We start from the raw sequence: 15,932 nt of genomic DNA, 5'->3' as shown, positions 1-15,932 counted from the left end.
GCGGGAGGGGGAGGGGGCTCCGGGCTGAGGCAGGGGGCTGGGATGCGGGAGGGGGAGGGGGCTCCGGGCTGAGGCAGGGGGCTGGGATGCGGGAGGGGGTGGGGGCTCCGGGCTGAGGCAGGGGGCTGGGATGCGGGAGGGGGTGGGGGCTCCGGGCTGAGGCAGGGGGCTGGGATGCGGGAGGGGGCGCTGGGATGCGGGAGGGGGAGGGGGCTCCGGGCTGAGGCAGGGGGCTGGGATGCGGGAGGGGGAGGGGGCTCCGGGCTGAGGCAGGGGGCTGGGATGCGGGAGGGGGTGGGGGCTCCGGGCTGAGGCAGGGGGCTGGGATGCGGGAGGGGGTGGGGGCTCCGGGCTGAGGCAGGGGGCTGGGATGCCGGAGGATACAAACTATTAGTACCAGAAACTAGAGGAGCTGCGTCCCTTGATAGCAGCAATGCAGCACTTCCTGCCTGTTCTGAAAGATGGTTTCATTCAGCTTCTGTCTGATCCAGCTGATCAGTGTTAGGGGGTAGCAAGGGGAATTGCCCAGGGTCCACACTGGACAGGAACAGAGCTTCAAAATCTTCTGTGCTCTTCTTTAGTTTACGTTATCTCCGGAGCTGATAAATCAGCAAAACCTGACAGAACGGATAGAAATTCTAGAGACAGTTGTGGACGGAGATGTACCTGCTGAAACTCTTCAAGTTGATGAAAATGACATACAGTCAATCCAGGATGTTTTTGGAAAGTTTTGGGGACGACTTCCTGGTGTAAGCACCAGAGGAAGCAACTGGGGGCCGTTCTCCTCTTGACCAGCTGCTCACAAACCGGGAAGAATGGGTAGGGGAAGTAGAAGTGGGTGGCAGCCTGAGCAGCAGTGACCATGAGATGGTCGAGTTCAGGATCCTGACAAAAGGCAGAAAGGAGAGCAGCAGAATATGGACCCTGGACTTCAGAAAAGCAGACTTTGACTCCCTCAGGGAATTGATGGGCAGGATCTCCTGGGAGGCTAATATGAGGGGGAAAGGAGTCCAGGAGAGCTGGCTGGATCTTAAAGAATCCTTATTAAGGGCGCAGGAACAAACCATCCTGATGTGCACAAAGAATAGCAAATACGGCAGGCGGCCAGCTGAGCTTAATAGTGAAATCTTTGGTGAGCTTAAACTCAAAAAGGAAGCTTACAAGAGTTGGAAACTTGGACAGATGACTAGGGAGGAGTATAAAAATATTGCTCAAGCATGCAGGGGTGTAATCAGGAAGGCCAAAGCACAACTGGACTTGCAGCTAGCAAGGGATGTGAAGGGTAACAAGAAGGGTTTCTACAGGTATGTTAGCAACAAGAAGAAGGTCAGGGAAAGTGTGGGCCCCTTACTGAATGGGGGAGGCAACCTAGTGACAGATGATGTGGAAAAAGCTGAAGTACTCAATGCTTTTTTTGCCTCAGTCTTCATAGCCAGGGTCAGCTCCCAGACTGCTGCACTGGGCAGCACAGGCTGGGGAGGTGGTGAGCAGCCCTCAGTGGTGAAAGAACAGGTTAAGGACTGTTTAGAAAAGCTGGATATGCACAAGTCCATGGGCCAGATCTAATGCATCCAAGGGTGCTTAGGGAGTTGGCGGATGTGATTGCAGAGCCATTGGGCATTATCTTTGAAAACTCGTGGCCATTGAGGGAGGTCCCAGGTGACTGGAAAAAGGCTAATGTAGTGCCCATATTTAAAAAAAGGAAGAGGGATAATCCAGGGAATTACAGACTGGTCAGCCTCACCTCAGTCCCCGGAAAAATCATGGAGCAGGTCCTCAAGGAATCCATTTTGAAGCATTTGGAGGAGAGGAAGGTGATCAGGAACAGTCAATGTGGATTCACCAAGGGCAAGTCCTGCCTTACCAACCTGTCTATGATGAGATAACTGGCTCTGTGGATATGGGGAAAGCGGTGGATGTGATATATCTTGACTTTAGCAAAGCTTTTGATACGGTCTCCCACAGTATTCTTGCTAGCAAGTTAAAGAAGTGTGGATTGGATGAATAGACTACAAGGTAGATAGAAAGCTGGCTAGATCGTCGGGCTCAGCGGGTCATGATCAACGGCTCGATGTCTAGTTGGCAGCTGGTATCAAGTGGAGTGCCCCAGGGGTCAGTCCTGAGACCAGTTTTGTTGAATTTCTTTATTAATGATCTGGATGATGGGATGTATTGCACCCTCAGCAAGTTTGCAGATAACACTAAGCTGGGGGGAGAGGTAGATACGCTGGAGGGAGAGGGATAGGGTCCAGAGTGACCTAGACAAATTGCAAAAACAATGAGAAGCCCTTTAGTCTCTAAGGTGCCACAAGGACTTCTTGTTATTTTTGTTGATACAGACTAACACGGCTACAACTCTGAAACCTAGACGAATTGGAGGATTGGGCCAAAAGAAATCTGATGAGGTTCAACGAGGACAAGTGCAGCGTCCTACACTTAGGACGGAAGAATCCCATGGACTACTACAGGCTGGAGACTGACTGGCTAAATGGCAGTTCTGCAGAAAAGGACCAGGGGATTACAGTGGATGAGAAGCTATAAGATAAGCTATAAGATATAAGTCAACAGTGCGCCCTTGTTGCCAAGAGGGCTAACAGCTTATTGGGCTGTATTAGTAGGAGCATTGCCAGCAGATCAAGGGAAGTGATTACTCCCCTCTCTTGACTGGTGAGGCCACATCTGGAGTATTGTGCCCAGTTTTTGGCCCCCCACTACAAAAAGGATGTGGACAAATTGGAGAAAGTTCAGTGGAGGGCAACAAAAATGATTTGGGGACTGGGGCACATGACTTACGAGGAGAGGCTGAGGGTGTGACATTATTGAGATAATCTGGGACCGTATAGATCATCATTGCAACCAAGGTCCTGTAGTGGCACCAAATCTTATATAAAGGGGGTCAAATGAGGTGTCTAAGACAAGGTTATGGTTTGCTGATTATGATTATGCTGTCTACATGTGGGTATCATTTTTGTAGTTGAAGTTATGAATATTGGCTCTATACTGTCTGTATTTCAAACTTATGCTCTGCTTCTGGGTGATATCCCAGAGAAGTTGGTGTCAGCTCTGCCTAGTCTGCTGGATGGCCCATGAAGGACCATCAGCTATACAATGACCCATTGAGAGAAGGCAGACATGCCTTGGGAGTCAGCAAGGCATGCAGGGACCTGCCTATGGACAGAACTCTGAGGTGTTTCCAGGCCATGGGATGGACAGCTTGTCTTTGGGACACAGAAAGAAAGACCACATGGCAAGAGACTATAAAAAGTTGCTGCACGTCCTCCATCTGGTCTTCAACCCTGCTTCATAGCTCTGGAGGGACTTTGCTACACTGAAGCTCTGAACAAAGGACTGTAAGACCCCTCCCAGCTGTGGATGTTCTCCAGAGACTTGATTTAAACCTGCAGTTTATTCCCTCATTGCTACAAGCCTGAACCAAGAACTTTGCCATGACTGTATGTAACTGACTCCATTTAACCAGTTCTCGCTCTCATCTCTATCTTTTTCCTGTTATGAATAGACCTTTAGATTTTAGATTCTAAAGGATTGGCAACAGCGTGATCTGTGGGTAAGATCTGATTTGTATTTTGACCTGGGTCTGGGGCTTGGTCCTTTGGGATCGAGGGAGCCTTTTTTCTTTTACTGGGATATTGGTTTTCATAACCGTTTGTCCCCATAACGAGGGGCACTGGTGGTGATACTGGGGTGTCTAAGGGAATTGCTTGTGTGACTTGTGGTGAGCCAGTGGGGTAAAACCTAAGTCTTCTCTGTTTGGCTGGTTTGGTTTGCCTTGGTGTGCACAGAAACATTGTATAGCTGATGGTCCTTCATGGGCCATCCAGCAGGCTAGGCAGAGCTGACACCAACTTCTCTGGGGTGTCACCCAGAAGCAGAGCATAAGTTTGAAATACAGACAGTACAGAGCCAATATTCATAACTTCAACTACAAAAATGGAGGCTCAGCATGGTGCAGCCAAGGAGTGTGTCATCTTTGTGTGTTACCACAGTGGGGCAGGGTCCCCGTGGCGCAGACTGACGGGAACCGGGCAGCGCCGGGGAAGGGTCCCTTCAACTACCTGAAAAAGGATTCCAAAGAGAATGGAGCTCGGCTGTTCTCAGTGGTGGCAGATGACAGAACAAGGAGTAATAGTCTCAGGTTGCTGTGGGGGAAGTCTAGGTTGGATATTAGGAAACACTATTTCACTAGGAGGGTGGTGAAGCACTGGAATGAGTTACCTAGGGAGGTGGTGGAATCTCCATCTGTCAGGGTTCCCTCCCCACCCTGAACTCTAGGGTACAGGCATGGTGACCCGCATGAAAGACCCCCTAAGCTTATTTCTACCAGCTTAGGTTAAAAACTTCCCCAAGGCACAAATCTCTATTTGTCCTTGGACTGAGGTATGCTGCCACCTCCAAGTGATTTAACAAAGACCCAGGGAAAAGGGCCACTTGGAGTTCCTCTTTCCCCAGCAATCCTCCCAAGCCCTTACACCCCCTTTCCTGGGGAGGCTTGAGAATAATATCCTAATCAACTGGTTACAAAATCATCAAAGACCCAAACCCCTGGGTCTTGGAACAATGGAAAAATCAACCAGGTTCTTAAAAGAAAGATTTTATTAAAAAAAGAAAGGTAAAAATCATCTCTGTAAAATCAGGATGGAAAATACAGGGTATTCAGACTCAAAACACAGAGGATTCTCCTCCAGGAAAAACTGTAAAGTTACAGAAAACAGGAATAAACCTCCCTCTTAGCACAGGGAAAATTTACAAGAAAAACAAAAGATAAACTAATCCGCCTTGCCTGGCTTACCTATACTGGTTGCAATATTGGAGACTTGGATTAGGATGGGTTGGAGAAGACGGATTTCTGTCTGTCCCCTCTCAGTCCCAAGAGAGAAGGGCCACAGAAACAAAGAACCCAAAACAAACCCTCTCTCCCTCCCCCCCAGATATGGAAGGTTCTTTTGTCCCCATTGGTTCCTTTGGTCAGGTACCAACCAGGTTATTTGAGCTTCTTAACCCCTTACAGGTAAGGAGGAATTTTAGGCTACCCTTATGGTTATGACACCATCCTTAGAGGTTTTTAAGTCCTGGCTTGATAAAGCCCCTGGCTGGGATGATTTAGTTGGGGATTGGTCCTACTTTGATCAGGGGGTTGGACTAGATGACCTCCTGAGGTCTCGTCCAACCCTAATCTTCTATGATGCTATGATTCTATGAGGGAGTGAGGGCTCTGGAGTGGGGCCGGGCATGAGGTGTTTGGGGTGCAGGAGGGTGCTCCAGGTTGCGACCAAGGGGTTCGGAGGTCGGGAGGGGCCACTGGGCTGGCACTGGGGGTTGGGGCACTGGGGGGTGTAAGGACTCCAGCTTTGGGGGTGTAGGCTCTGGGGTGGTGCTGGGCATGAGGGGTTTGGGCTGTAGGAGCGTGCTCAGGGCTAGGGCTGGGGCAGGCAGTTGGGGCACAGGGGTGGAGTGAGGGCTCCGGCTGGGGGTGCAGGCTCTGGGGTGGGGCTGGGGGTGAGGGGTTTGGGGCATGGGAGGGTGCTCTGAGCTGGGACCGAGGGGTTTGAAGGGTGGAAAGGGGATCAGGGCTAGGGTTGGGGTGCGAGAGGGGATCTGGGGTGCAGGCTCCTGGCAGAATGTACCTCAGGCAGCTCCCAGAAGCAGCAGCATGTATTCCCTATGTGGTGGTTCCTGGCCAATTGGAGCTGCAGAGCTGGTACTTGGGGTGGGGGCAGCGCCTGGAGACCCCTGGCTGCTCCTATGTGTAGGACATGCCACTGCTTCCAGGAACTGCGCAGAGCCAGGGCAGGCAGGGAGCCTGCCTTAGTCCTGCTCCACCCGCCGGCCAGTCATTTAATGGCCTGGTCAGTAGTGCTGACCAGAGCCATAAGGGTCCCTTTTCGACCGGGCGTTCTTGTCGAAAGCTGCACACACCAGCCAGGGCCTGGCTACAGCCTTGCTTGGAGTGGGCTGGCCAGACCGGCTACCTTCCTCCAGAGCCTGGTCTGCAGCAGTTGCCAGTGTGTCCTGGATTGCCCCGCTCGCCCTCGCAACCATGATTGTCAGCTACAACAGCCACAAATGGACATTTTTATTTAACCCCAAAGCGACATGTGGAACCTGCCCTGGCGCTGCCCGGTTCCCGTCAGTCTGCGCCACGGGGACCCTTCCCCGGCGCTGCCCGGTTCCCGTCAGTCTGCGCCACGGGGACCCTTCCCCACAGCCTTCAGTGGGCCCACTCCCGGGCCTAGCGTTACACACGCGCTTCAACGTTTGCAGACGCAGGGCTTAGCTCAGTGTCCCAGGCTGTTTGTGTGGGTTTCTCACCAGCAAAAGGGGAGAGTCAGGCCTTAAAAAGCCCATGAAAAGTTGACTGTAAAACCGCACCCATTGGCAGGGCCATGCAGTTGCAGGGTTTTAGAGCATGGAACCACTTTTAACTCTCTTTTATAAAAGCATTGGGCTTAAGAGTTGACAGGGCCCCTTGAACACGTGATACTTAAGGCTTGCCTACAAGGGCAGTGTGACTGGTCTCATCACACCAGTACCACCCCTGAATAACAGTGAGAGAATTGTACTCATGTCACGCTCCACGTGGCCAAGTGCTTACTTGGAACCGTTTCCCTTCATAATCTAATCAGAACATGATAGAAAAATGGCCCTGCCCTTCTGGACCTTGGGCTAAGGCTGCACTCAGGACTGTTCTGGGGCTCCCAGCCCCAGTCACCACAGCCGTGGGGCATGCTAATCAGGGGGACTACATGGTTGGACAACCAAAGGGGGGGGCCTCACTCTCATGGCTGTACAGCACACCTCTGAGCTACTTGTGTGAGTTGTGATTGTTCCATGAGAGGCAACCAGCCCCTTTTCTCTCCCCATAGGTCAGAGGGAGAATTAGGAAGATGATGACACAGTTAACGAGGAACAGCGTTACTTTGGCAATAGTTGGCAAGGAAAGATGATGTGTCTGTACCTGCACAAAGCAAGGCTGGCGCAGGGCTCTCTGACTTCAAAGGAATATACGGAGTAGGTCACCTGGTCGTGTGCCCAGTGGTAGAACTGACTAAAGGGGCAATTACTGCTGCCTGCCTCCCCCCCCGCAGAGACAGCGTGTGCAGAAAGCCGCATGAACAAGTCACCTTGCTCTGAAGTCTGTTTCTAGGACAGGGATTCTTGTTTAAACACATCACCGGTTTTGTGGTCTGGCAGAAGAGACCTGTTCTGAACTGCACGTGGTATAAAGTGCCCTGTGCTCATTCCGGGCCGACTCCTAGCTCACCTGCACCACCCACAATCGGGGAGTAGGATCAATGGAGTTAAACTGGCAGAGCGTGAAAGGAGAATCAGACTCTTTATTCTCCTCCCAGGTAGTCGCTTCAAACTGAAACTATTCTAACCTGAAAGACGAATCCACACAGCTGATCGGAAAGTTAAATATGCCGGCATCGCCAATGTCCTGAAAGCAGCATAAGCTTGTCAGCTGTGACTGTTTGTGAGTTTCAAGAACACAAGTGCTCAGACGCATGCAGGACCTGGTCTGACTATGAGCAATAGGCCCAGCATGTGATGAGAGATTAACCGTAGTGCTCAGGGGATGCATTGGGAGGCCATTGTGCCAGGCGCTCTGCAAACTGAGCCAGGCCACCCTGCATCAACGGCAACGACCTCCATGGAGAACCTAAGGCAGCAGCTGGTGCTAGTGAGAATTCTGGGCCCGCTTCACGCCCGCATTGACCAGCAGCTGGGTGGTGCTGCGGATGACTGGAAAAAGGCTAATGTAGTGCCAATCTTTAAAAAAGGGAAGAAGGAGGATCCTGGGAACTACAGGCCAGTCAGCCTCACCTCAGTCCCTGGAAAAATCATGGAGCAGGTCCTCAAAGAATCAATCCTGAAGCACTTACATGAGAGGAAAGTGATCAGGAACAGTCAGCATGGGTTCACCAAGGGAAGGTCATGCCTGACTAATCTAATCGCCTTTTATGATGAGATTACTGGTTCTGTGGATGAAGGGAAAGCAGTGGATGTATTGTTTCTTGACTTTAGCAAAGCTTTTGACACGGTCTCCCACAGTATTCTTGTCAGCAAGTTAAGGAAGTATGGGCTGGATGAATGCACCATAAGGTGGGTAGAAAGCTGGCTAGATTGTCGGGCTCAACGGGTAGTGATCAATGGCTCCATGTCTAGTTGGCAGCCGGTGTCAAGTGGTGTGCCCCAGGGGTCGGTCCTGGGGCCGGTTTTGTTCAATATCTTCATAAATGATCTGGAGGATGGTGTGGATTGCACTCTCAGCAAATTTGCGGATGATACTAAACTGGGAGGAGTGGTAGATACGCTGGAGGGGAGGGATAGGATACAGAAGGTCCTAGACAAATTGGAGGATTGGGCCAAAAGAAATCTGATGAGGTTCAATAAGGATAAGTGCAGGGTCCTGCACTTAGGATGGAAGAATCCAATGCACCGCTACAGACTAGGGACCGAATGGCTAGGCAGCAGTTCTGCGGAAAAGGACCTAGGGGTGACAGTGGACGAGAAGCTGGATATGAGTCAACAGTGTGCCCTTGTTGCCAAGAAGGCCAATGGCATTTTGGGATGTATAAGTAGGGGCATAGCGAGCAGATCGAGGGACGTGATCGTTCCCCTCTATTCGACACTGGTGAGGCCTCATCTGGAGTACTGTGTCCAGTTTTGGGCCCCACACTACAAGAAGGATGTGGATAAATTGGAGAGAGTCCAGCGAAGGGCAACAAAAATGATTAGGGGTCTAGAGCACATGACTTATGAAGAGAGGCTGAGGGAGCTGGGATTGTTTAGTCTGCGGAAGAGAAGAATGAGGGGGGATTTGATAGCTGCTTTCAACTACCTGAAAGGGGGTTCCAAAGAGGATGGCTCTAGACTGTTCTCAATGGTAGCAGATGACAGAACGAGGAGTAATGGTCTCAAGTTGCAATGGGGGAGGTTTAGATTGGATATTAGGAAAAACTTTTTCACTAAGAGGGTGGTGAAACACTGGAATGCGTTACCTAGGGAGGTGGTAGAATCTCCTTCCTTAGAGGTTTTTAAGGTCAGGCTTGACAAAGCCCTGGCTGGGATGATTTAACTGGGAATTGGTCCTGCTTCGAGCAGGGGGTTGGACTAGATGACCTTCTGGGGTCCCTTCCAACCCTGATATTCTATGATTCTATGATTCTATGATTGGCCTGATGGACAGCCCACGGGCACGCGGGTTTAATCATCCGCACACTGAGTAACGTTACTGCTGCTCCTTTACCCCAGTAGGGCCTGTGCTGCCAACTTACTGGCAGCTCATGTTCCACGCTCAGGGCTTGAGTTACTGCTGCGGTTTTACATCAGGGTAACTCCACTGCAATCCAGGCCGGCCTGAGACCAGGGTCACCTCTGAGCTCACCGAGCAGAGTAGTGCACTGGGGAATCGAGCCCCTGGCTGGCATTAAAGGGAGCCGAATGCACCCCCTTTTCTCTTGAATAGGAAGGTGTGACCTACAGAGACTACAGGTTTCAGCATGCAGTGCCCCACCTCATCGCCAGTGGTTTGGAGCACTGCATGCTGGGACATGTAGTCTCCGAGGGCCAGGTCAGGGCAGCCATGGCTCTGTTGTTGAATTCTAGGGCTGGATAACAGCTATGCTTTGCAGCACATCGGTTACTCCTGGGGAAATTCTGCACCACTGCGCATGCACAGAATTTATGTCTCCTGCAGATTTCTTTGCTTCCCCACAGAAAAATGACTTTCTGATGGGGAAGCAAAGGGAAGCCACAAGAGTGGTCATGTGGCCCTCCCCAGGAGTATGTTTCGGGTGCCTAGGGCAGCCGGCAGAGAGGTAAATCACTGTGGGGCAGGAGGCAGACTGGGGAAGTCCCAGTTGATGGCTCCTACCCTGCATCGGGCTCAGCTGCTAGTTGCGGCTGGGCTGGGGAGGACGGGACTTCCTCTTCCCCTGCATGGCATCTGGGGCTGGGTCAAATCACCCCCAGATTTCTCCCCCGGCTGCAGGAAACTCTGCAAACTCCCCTCCGACCGCTTCCTGCACCCATCACTCATTAACTGTATGGGGAGGGATCCCTGTACAGGGAGCTGCACCCCCATCTGCCCAACCCCCATGCATCCAGATCCCCTCATACCCAGACCCTCCTGCCGAGCCCAACCCCAACACTCAGAACCCCACCAGATGAGCCCCATCCCCCTGCACCTGAACCACCCCAATGAGCCACCCTCACCAGGATCCCCACCCCACCAAGCCCCAACCAGCTGCACCTGGATCCCTACCCCAATCCCCCAGCATCTGGACCCTTCACTGAGCCCCCCACACCCAGACCCCCTGCTGAGCTTTATCCCCCCCCCACATACGCAGACCCCCAACACTGAGTCTCAACCACCTTCACCCCCCCCTGCAGAGACCCCTTACCGTTGCACTCAGAACGCCCCACCCCAACAAGCCTCTGTGCATTCAGATCCGCTCTGCAGCCAGATCCCCCACTGAGCTGCCTGCACCCAGATTATCCCACACAAAACTCTCTCATCCCACACCTGGATTCCCCCCCCCTCCCCCCGCTAAGACCCTCCACACTTGGATCCTGCCTTGCTGAGCCTGCCTGCCCACAGCTGGTGCACCTGGCATGGAGGGGTAGGGCCCTGGGATGTTTCTGGGGAAGGCCTGGTCCTTGAACTGTGTCAGGGTTCGGTGCAGACTCACCACTGAGTTCATGTCCCAGGGGGAGGAGGAGCTACACAGTGATCTCCCACCTCTGTGCAGCCTGTGGCCTGTGCTGCCCAGTGCCATGCTGGAACCTCTACATTTATTTGACAAATAAAATGTGCAGAATTCTGCAGAACTTTAAAATATTGTGCGCAGAATTTTTATATTTTTGGTGCAGAATGCTCTCAGAAGTAGCACAGGTACTAAATCGGGGTGGCCAACCTGGGGCTCTGGAGCCACATGCGGCTCTTCAGAAGTTAATATGCGGCTCCCTGTCTCTGTCTAGGCACCGACTCCGGGAGGGCTGGAGCTACAAGTGCCAACTTTCCAATGTGCCGGGGGCGCTCACTGCTCAACCCCTGTAAGAAAGGTCGTTGTCGGCTGGCTGAGTGCGTGAGTGATCTGGATTGGTCTGGACCATCAGACTTGTTTGGCATGCCAGGGACAGGGCTGGAGCTTGTCTCTTACCACCAGATCTCCAAGGAGGGCTGAGTATACGAGTACATGGGATGGTACAGCAGCTAACCCTAACTCAGCATTACTGCTCTATCTTGTGTGGTTTGGAGCATGTGCCTTTATTCATTGTGCTAATGAAAGTGGCTAAAGCTTTGCTCTGCCCTCAGTGTGAGTGTCTTCCTTGTTTACCCCGGGGTTCCCAACCAGGTAGTGAACTCGATAACCTTGACTCTGTTGGGCCTGATTCTGGGCCTAGAGCCCTACAATCCCCAGCTCTTGAAGCAGAACTAACTGGAAATGGATAATCATCAATAACCACGCAAAGACTCAGGAACGCTCCATGCCTTCCTCAGAAAAAGGCAAGATTTGTCAGTCCAGACACTCGGCCCCAGCTCTCAATTTCGGGCCCCATTACAGGCTGTGCAATGCACTCAGCAGCCCCTTCCATCACAGCTTTGGCAACGCCAAGACTTCTGGCAACCCTGCATGATGACACTGGGCAGCAGAGAGAACCACGTGTTCTCTAGAGAGCCAGAGGGAACCACGTGTTCTGCCTGTGTCCTGCAGCCTCGATAAAGATCCCTTTTGTGCTTACAACAGCCCGGCCCTAACTCTTTCCTGCTAGCGAGACTTGGCTGAACTGAAACCCTGTGTCTGAACATGGCCAAACTTTGGGGTGTTTGGACCCTGACTTCAGAGTGGGCCTTTCTCTACGGGAAGCTGTGATCAGAGGGCCCAGAGTTTGAAAAGGAAAAGAAAGCAACCTGCTTTCTTGTTCTTTCCAAGCCCCTTGCTTCCCTGCCAAAGGGACCCATCAAATCAGCGCTCTCCGGGCACTGCCTGTGTGGTGTAGAGAGAACTCCTGTCTCCAGCGGATTAATGTCACTTCTGGCAGGGTCTTGTGCGAATCAGACCTCTGCATTAGTCCCCTGGCCTCTGCTGCAGGCCCACGGTGCGAGCGGGCGAGGCCCTAAGCAGGCTGTGGCTAACAGGCTGGCTCCCAGGCTTGGATGCAGAGGGGAACCTGGTTGATTTCAGGGGTCTTAGAAAAGGGAAAGCACAAACCACTGTGACTGAGTTTGAACACAGTCATTTGGCGAGACATGGACCACAAGGAAACCCAGAGATGTGGGTCAGCCTGTCTGGACACAGGAAACAGGCAAATGTGTCATTTAAAAACACACCTGTATTTGGCAATTTCTTTTGGAGGGAATGTTAACTTCAGAGTTTGTTTGTTTAAAAAAGCAACAACAGCTCAAGTGAAAAGTGTATCTGATAAGGCCACAAGGAGGTGTCAGGGCGCAGGGTTCACCAGGGGTAGCGGCGAGGTATCCTGCAGCAAAGGCAGGGGGGCTGAGGCTCCCCTAGAGGTCCATGTCTGTGCTGCCCGATGAGGTCTTCAGCGGGACAGAATCGAACCCGTCCGACGTCCTCTGGAAACAGGAACAGAGAGCGGCTGTCAATAGGCTCCGGTCAGCGCATCTCACCCTGCGCCCAGGAGTGCCTCCCATGGACTTATATGCCCACAGTGCCTAGGAGCCTGCTGCTGCAGCAGGACCCGTGGCGCTAGGCGCTGTACAAACACAGAACACAAAGGTGATCCCGGTCCCAATAGCAATCTGGGAAGGGCAGGATGGTTGTGACCACCTGGCACCTGTTTGTGGCCCCCAGGGTCGTGCCCCTAGGCTGAGGGCCCTGGTTTAGATAGAATTTCTCCAATCAGCTGGCAACGGCCCAGGCAGCGAGCTAGCTGTAGGAGAACTGCAACGGCCCTGTACGTGAGGCTAGTGTGCCTTTCCCTCCAGCGGCCACCCCGTCTGCTAAAGCACCCTGCAGTCCGCCACTCCAGCTCTGCAGCTGCTTTCCCCACTGCTCTGTGTGCTCCCGCCACAGCCTCGGGGGGCGCCAGGAGACTGCGGGTTCCAACCCTGCCTTTGTGAGCGGAGCTGCGCAGGTGGAAATAAGCAACACCTCCCACACCCTCGGGACTGGCCCCATTGGACAGAGGGGCAAGCTGGGCGCTCCCCGCATGTCACTGCATTGTGTCTAGACGCGCTGACGCCCCAGGGCCTGATCCCTGCAGCCTGGGCTGCCCATGGAGACTCAGCTGGACACAGTCAGGAGGGGTGCCAGGGAAGGAGCAGCAGCTCCACCAAGCAGCACGGACTCCAGGCCTGGACTGTTCTGGGCTCATTTCCAGAGGTGCTGAGTGTCCACAGCGCCAGCTGCAGCCCAGGGAGCTGCCGGGCTCAGCGCCGACCCTCAGACCCTCTATCCGCCAGCAGGGGAGTTGCAAGCCGGGGCAGCCTCCGAACAAATGGGGGGAGACTGGTGGGTTCAGGCCCTAGGAGCTTCTGCCTCCCCTCCCCCACCCCAAAGAGTCATTGATCCTTCCTGCTGCCCCGCCACCCTGCTCTCCACTCTCCCTCCAGCCCCAGCACACGCCGCACGCTTCCCTCGGCTCACCACAGGATGAGACGGGTGAGCTGAAGGGCCAAGGGAGAAGCATCCCACACCCACTGTGAGACTCCTCTGGGCCGGCCTCCATCCCTCCTGCCCAGGGTCCCAGAGGAGCCTCATCCCCCAGCTGGGGTGAGCCGGAGGGGCAGCACATGGCAGGTGGGAGGATGGCAGCAGATGCAGGGTGTGGAGCCTTTGAGCACTGCTGAATGGACACACAACCGGGGCTGGAGGCGAGCCCCACATTAGCAGCTTACTCCTAGAAATAAATCACCTTCTCTAGCGCCAGCCACCCCCGAGAGTCCCAAGGAACTATATCAAATAAGGCCCAGCCTGAGACCTGCCCTGGCTCAGGGGTCGGTCTCATTAGCCCCATTTCAGAGATGGGGAAGCTGAGGCCCAGAGATGGGCAGTGACAGTACGTCTGCTGCAGAGCAGGAAGTCGAGCGCTGGCAGGCCCAGCTCTGGGCCTCACGCTCATTTGTTATCCGGGTTACGGGAGCCTCGAAAGGCCCCAACCAGGCCTGAAGCCTCATTGTGCCGGGTGCTGCAGAGCAGGGGACAGGCCCTGCCACGGGAGGGCAAAGAGAGGGGAAGTGACTTGCCCAAGTTCACCCTGCAGCTTAAAACCCAGGTGTCGGGCTCCCCGCTCAGACCCCGAGGCCACGCTGCACCCCCAGCAAGCTGGGCTGTTCCCGCACACAGGGCAAAGCTGATGCCACCTCTCGCGTCTCGTGCCCGGTCTCTCTAACTGGGGGCTGCCTCGTCCTCTTACTTTATTGGCATTGGCCCTACAGACGCGCAGCCGAGAGGGGAAACGCAGGCCGCTTTCCCCGTAACTGCTGTTCTTCGAGATGTGCTGCTCGTGCCCATCCAACGCCGGTGTGCGCACGCCACATGCACCGTGCCGGAAGTTTTCCCCTCAGCAGCGTCCACAGGGGACCGGCTCCAGCGCCCCCCTGAAGCAGCGCACATGCCACGGTAGATAGGGCGCCGCCAGCTCCCCCCACCCTCAGTTCCTTCTTGCCGGAAACCCCGACAGTGGGGAAGGAGGGCGGGTTGTGGAATGGACATGAGCTCGAAGAACACCAGTGACGGAAAAAGGTGAGTGCTTGCTCGTGTCCATTCAACTTCGGTGACTCCCAAGCAGGACCCCTCAGAGGTGGGTAGGGGTTCACAGATGTGTAGATTGCAACACAGCTCTGCTGAACCCAGCATCGTCCCTGGCCTGCTGAGGGATGGCATAGTGGGCCATGAACATGTGCACGGAGGACCATGTCGCGGCTCGACAGATGTCCTGGATCGGGAAGTGTGCCAGGAAGGCAGCTGAAGATGCCTGCGCTCTGGTCGAGTGGGCTCTGATGATCGGTGGCAAAGGGACTCCTGCCAACTTGTAGCAGGTCCGAATGCAAGAGGTGATCCCTGTTAGAAATCCTCTGTGTGGACACCAGGGGCCCTTCATCCGATCAGCTGTAGAGATGAAAAGCTGAGTCGACTTACGGAAAGGCTTTGTCCGATCTAGGTAGAAAGCCAGGGTCCTTCTTACGTCCAAAGCGTGAAGGCGCCTCTCTTCACTGGTCTTGTGGGGCTTGGGGCGGAACAGTGGAAGGAAGATATCCTGGCTCATGTGGAAAGCGGACACCATCTGGGGAAGGAAGGCCAGGTGGAGCTGAAGCTGGACTCTCTCCTTATAGAAGACCGTGTACGGTGGTTCTGAGGTCAGGGCTCACAGCTCAGAGACTCGCTGACGTCACTGCCACCAGGAAAGCTACCTTCCATGATAGGTGAGAGCAGGGAGCACCAGGCCAAAGGATCAAAGGGTGGGCCCGTGAGCCTGGACAGAACCAAGTTGAGATCCCACTGAGTGACCAGGGACTGAACTTGTGGAAAAAGACCGCTGAGGAACCTGACTGTCATGTCATGGGAGACCACCGTCTGCCCCGGTGGGCCGATGACAGGCCAAAATGCACCAGATGCACCCTGATAGAGGAGTGCGCCAGGCCCTGTTTCCTCAAATGAAGCAGGTAGTCCAAGATCGACTGCACTGAAGAATGTGAAGGGGAGATGCCCCGTTCGGCCACTCAGTGGGAGAACCTCGTCCACTTTGCCAGGTAGGTCTGTCTAGTTGAAGGCTTTCTACTCTCGGGGAGGATCTGTTGGACAGGCCTGTTCCTCAGGGTTCAGCCATGCAACATCCAAGCCATGAGGCGGAGGGATGTGACGCTGGGGTGCAAGAGTTGGCCATGATCCTGTGACAGCAGGATCTGGTCAGTTTGGCAGGGGCCATGGAGGGATCACTGC

The 15,932-nt window shown here is 54.0% G+C and overlaps 1 protein-coding gene and 1 long non-coding RNA gene across 4 annotated transcripts in view; one reads left to right on the top strand and one right to left on the bottom strand.

Moving 5' to 3' along the window:
* The first annotated feature begins 360 nt into the window (after nucleotides 1-360).
* LOC141975736 (uncharacterized) lies at nucleotides 361-11,511 on the top strand. The gene is made up of 4 exons (XR_012635998.1): nucleotides 361-2,112; nucleotides 2,340-2,667; nucleotides 6,882-8,121; nucleotides 11,002-11,511. It is a non-coding gene; the product is annotated as an uncharacterized LOC141975736 (long non-coding RNA).
* The window catches only part of ELAPOR1 (endosome-lysosome associated apoptosis and autophagy regulator 1), a 103,839-nt gene continuing 98,763 nt past the window's right edge, over nucleotides 10,857-15,932 (bottom strand). For all 3 annotated transcript variants that reach the window (XM_074936323.1, XM_074936322.1, XM_074936321.1), the window contains one exon: nucleotides 10,857-12,604. In XM_074936323.1, coding sequence (XP_074792424.1) covers nucleotides 12,536-12,604 — 69 coding nt within the window. In that variant the 3' untranslated portion in view covers nucleotides 10,857-12,535. The remainder of the gene's footprint in view (nucleotides 12,605-15,932) is intronic.

The sequence above is a fragment of the Natator depressus genome, chromosome 21 (assembly GCF_965152275.1).
Source record: "Natator depressus isolate rNatDep1 chromosome 21, rNatDep2.hap1, whole genome shotgun sequence".
Taxonomy (NCBI): Eukaryota; Metazoa; Chordata; order Testudines; family Cheloniidae; genus Natator; species Natator depressus.
This window is presented reverse-complemented; position numbering and strand designations above follow the sequence as displayed.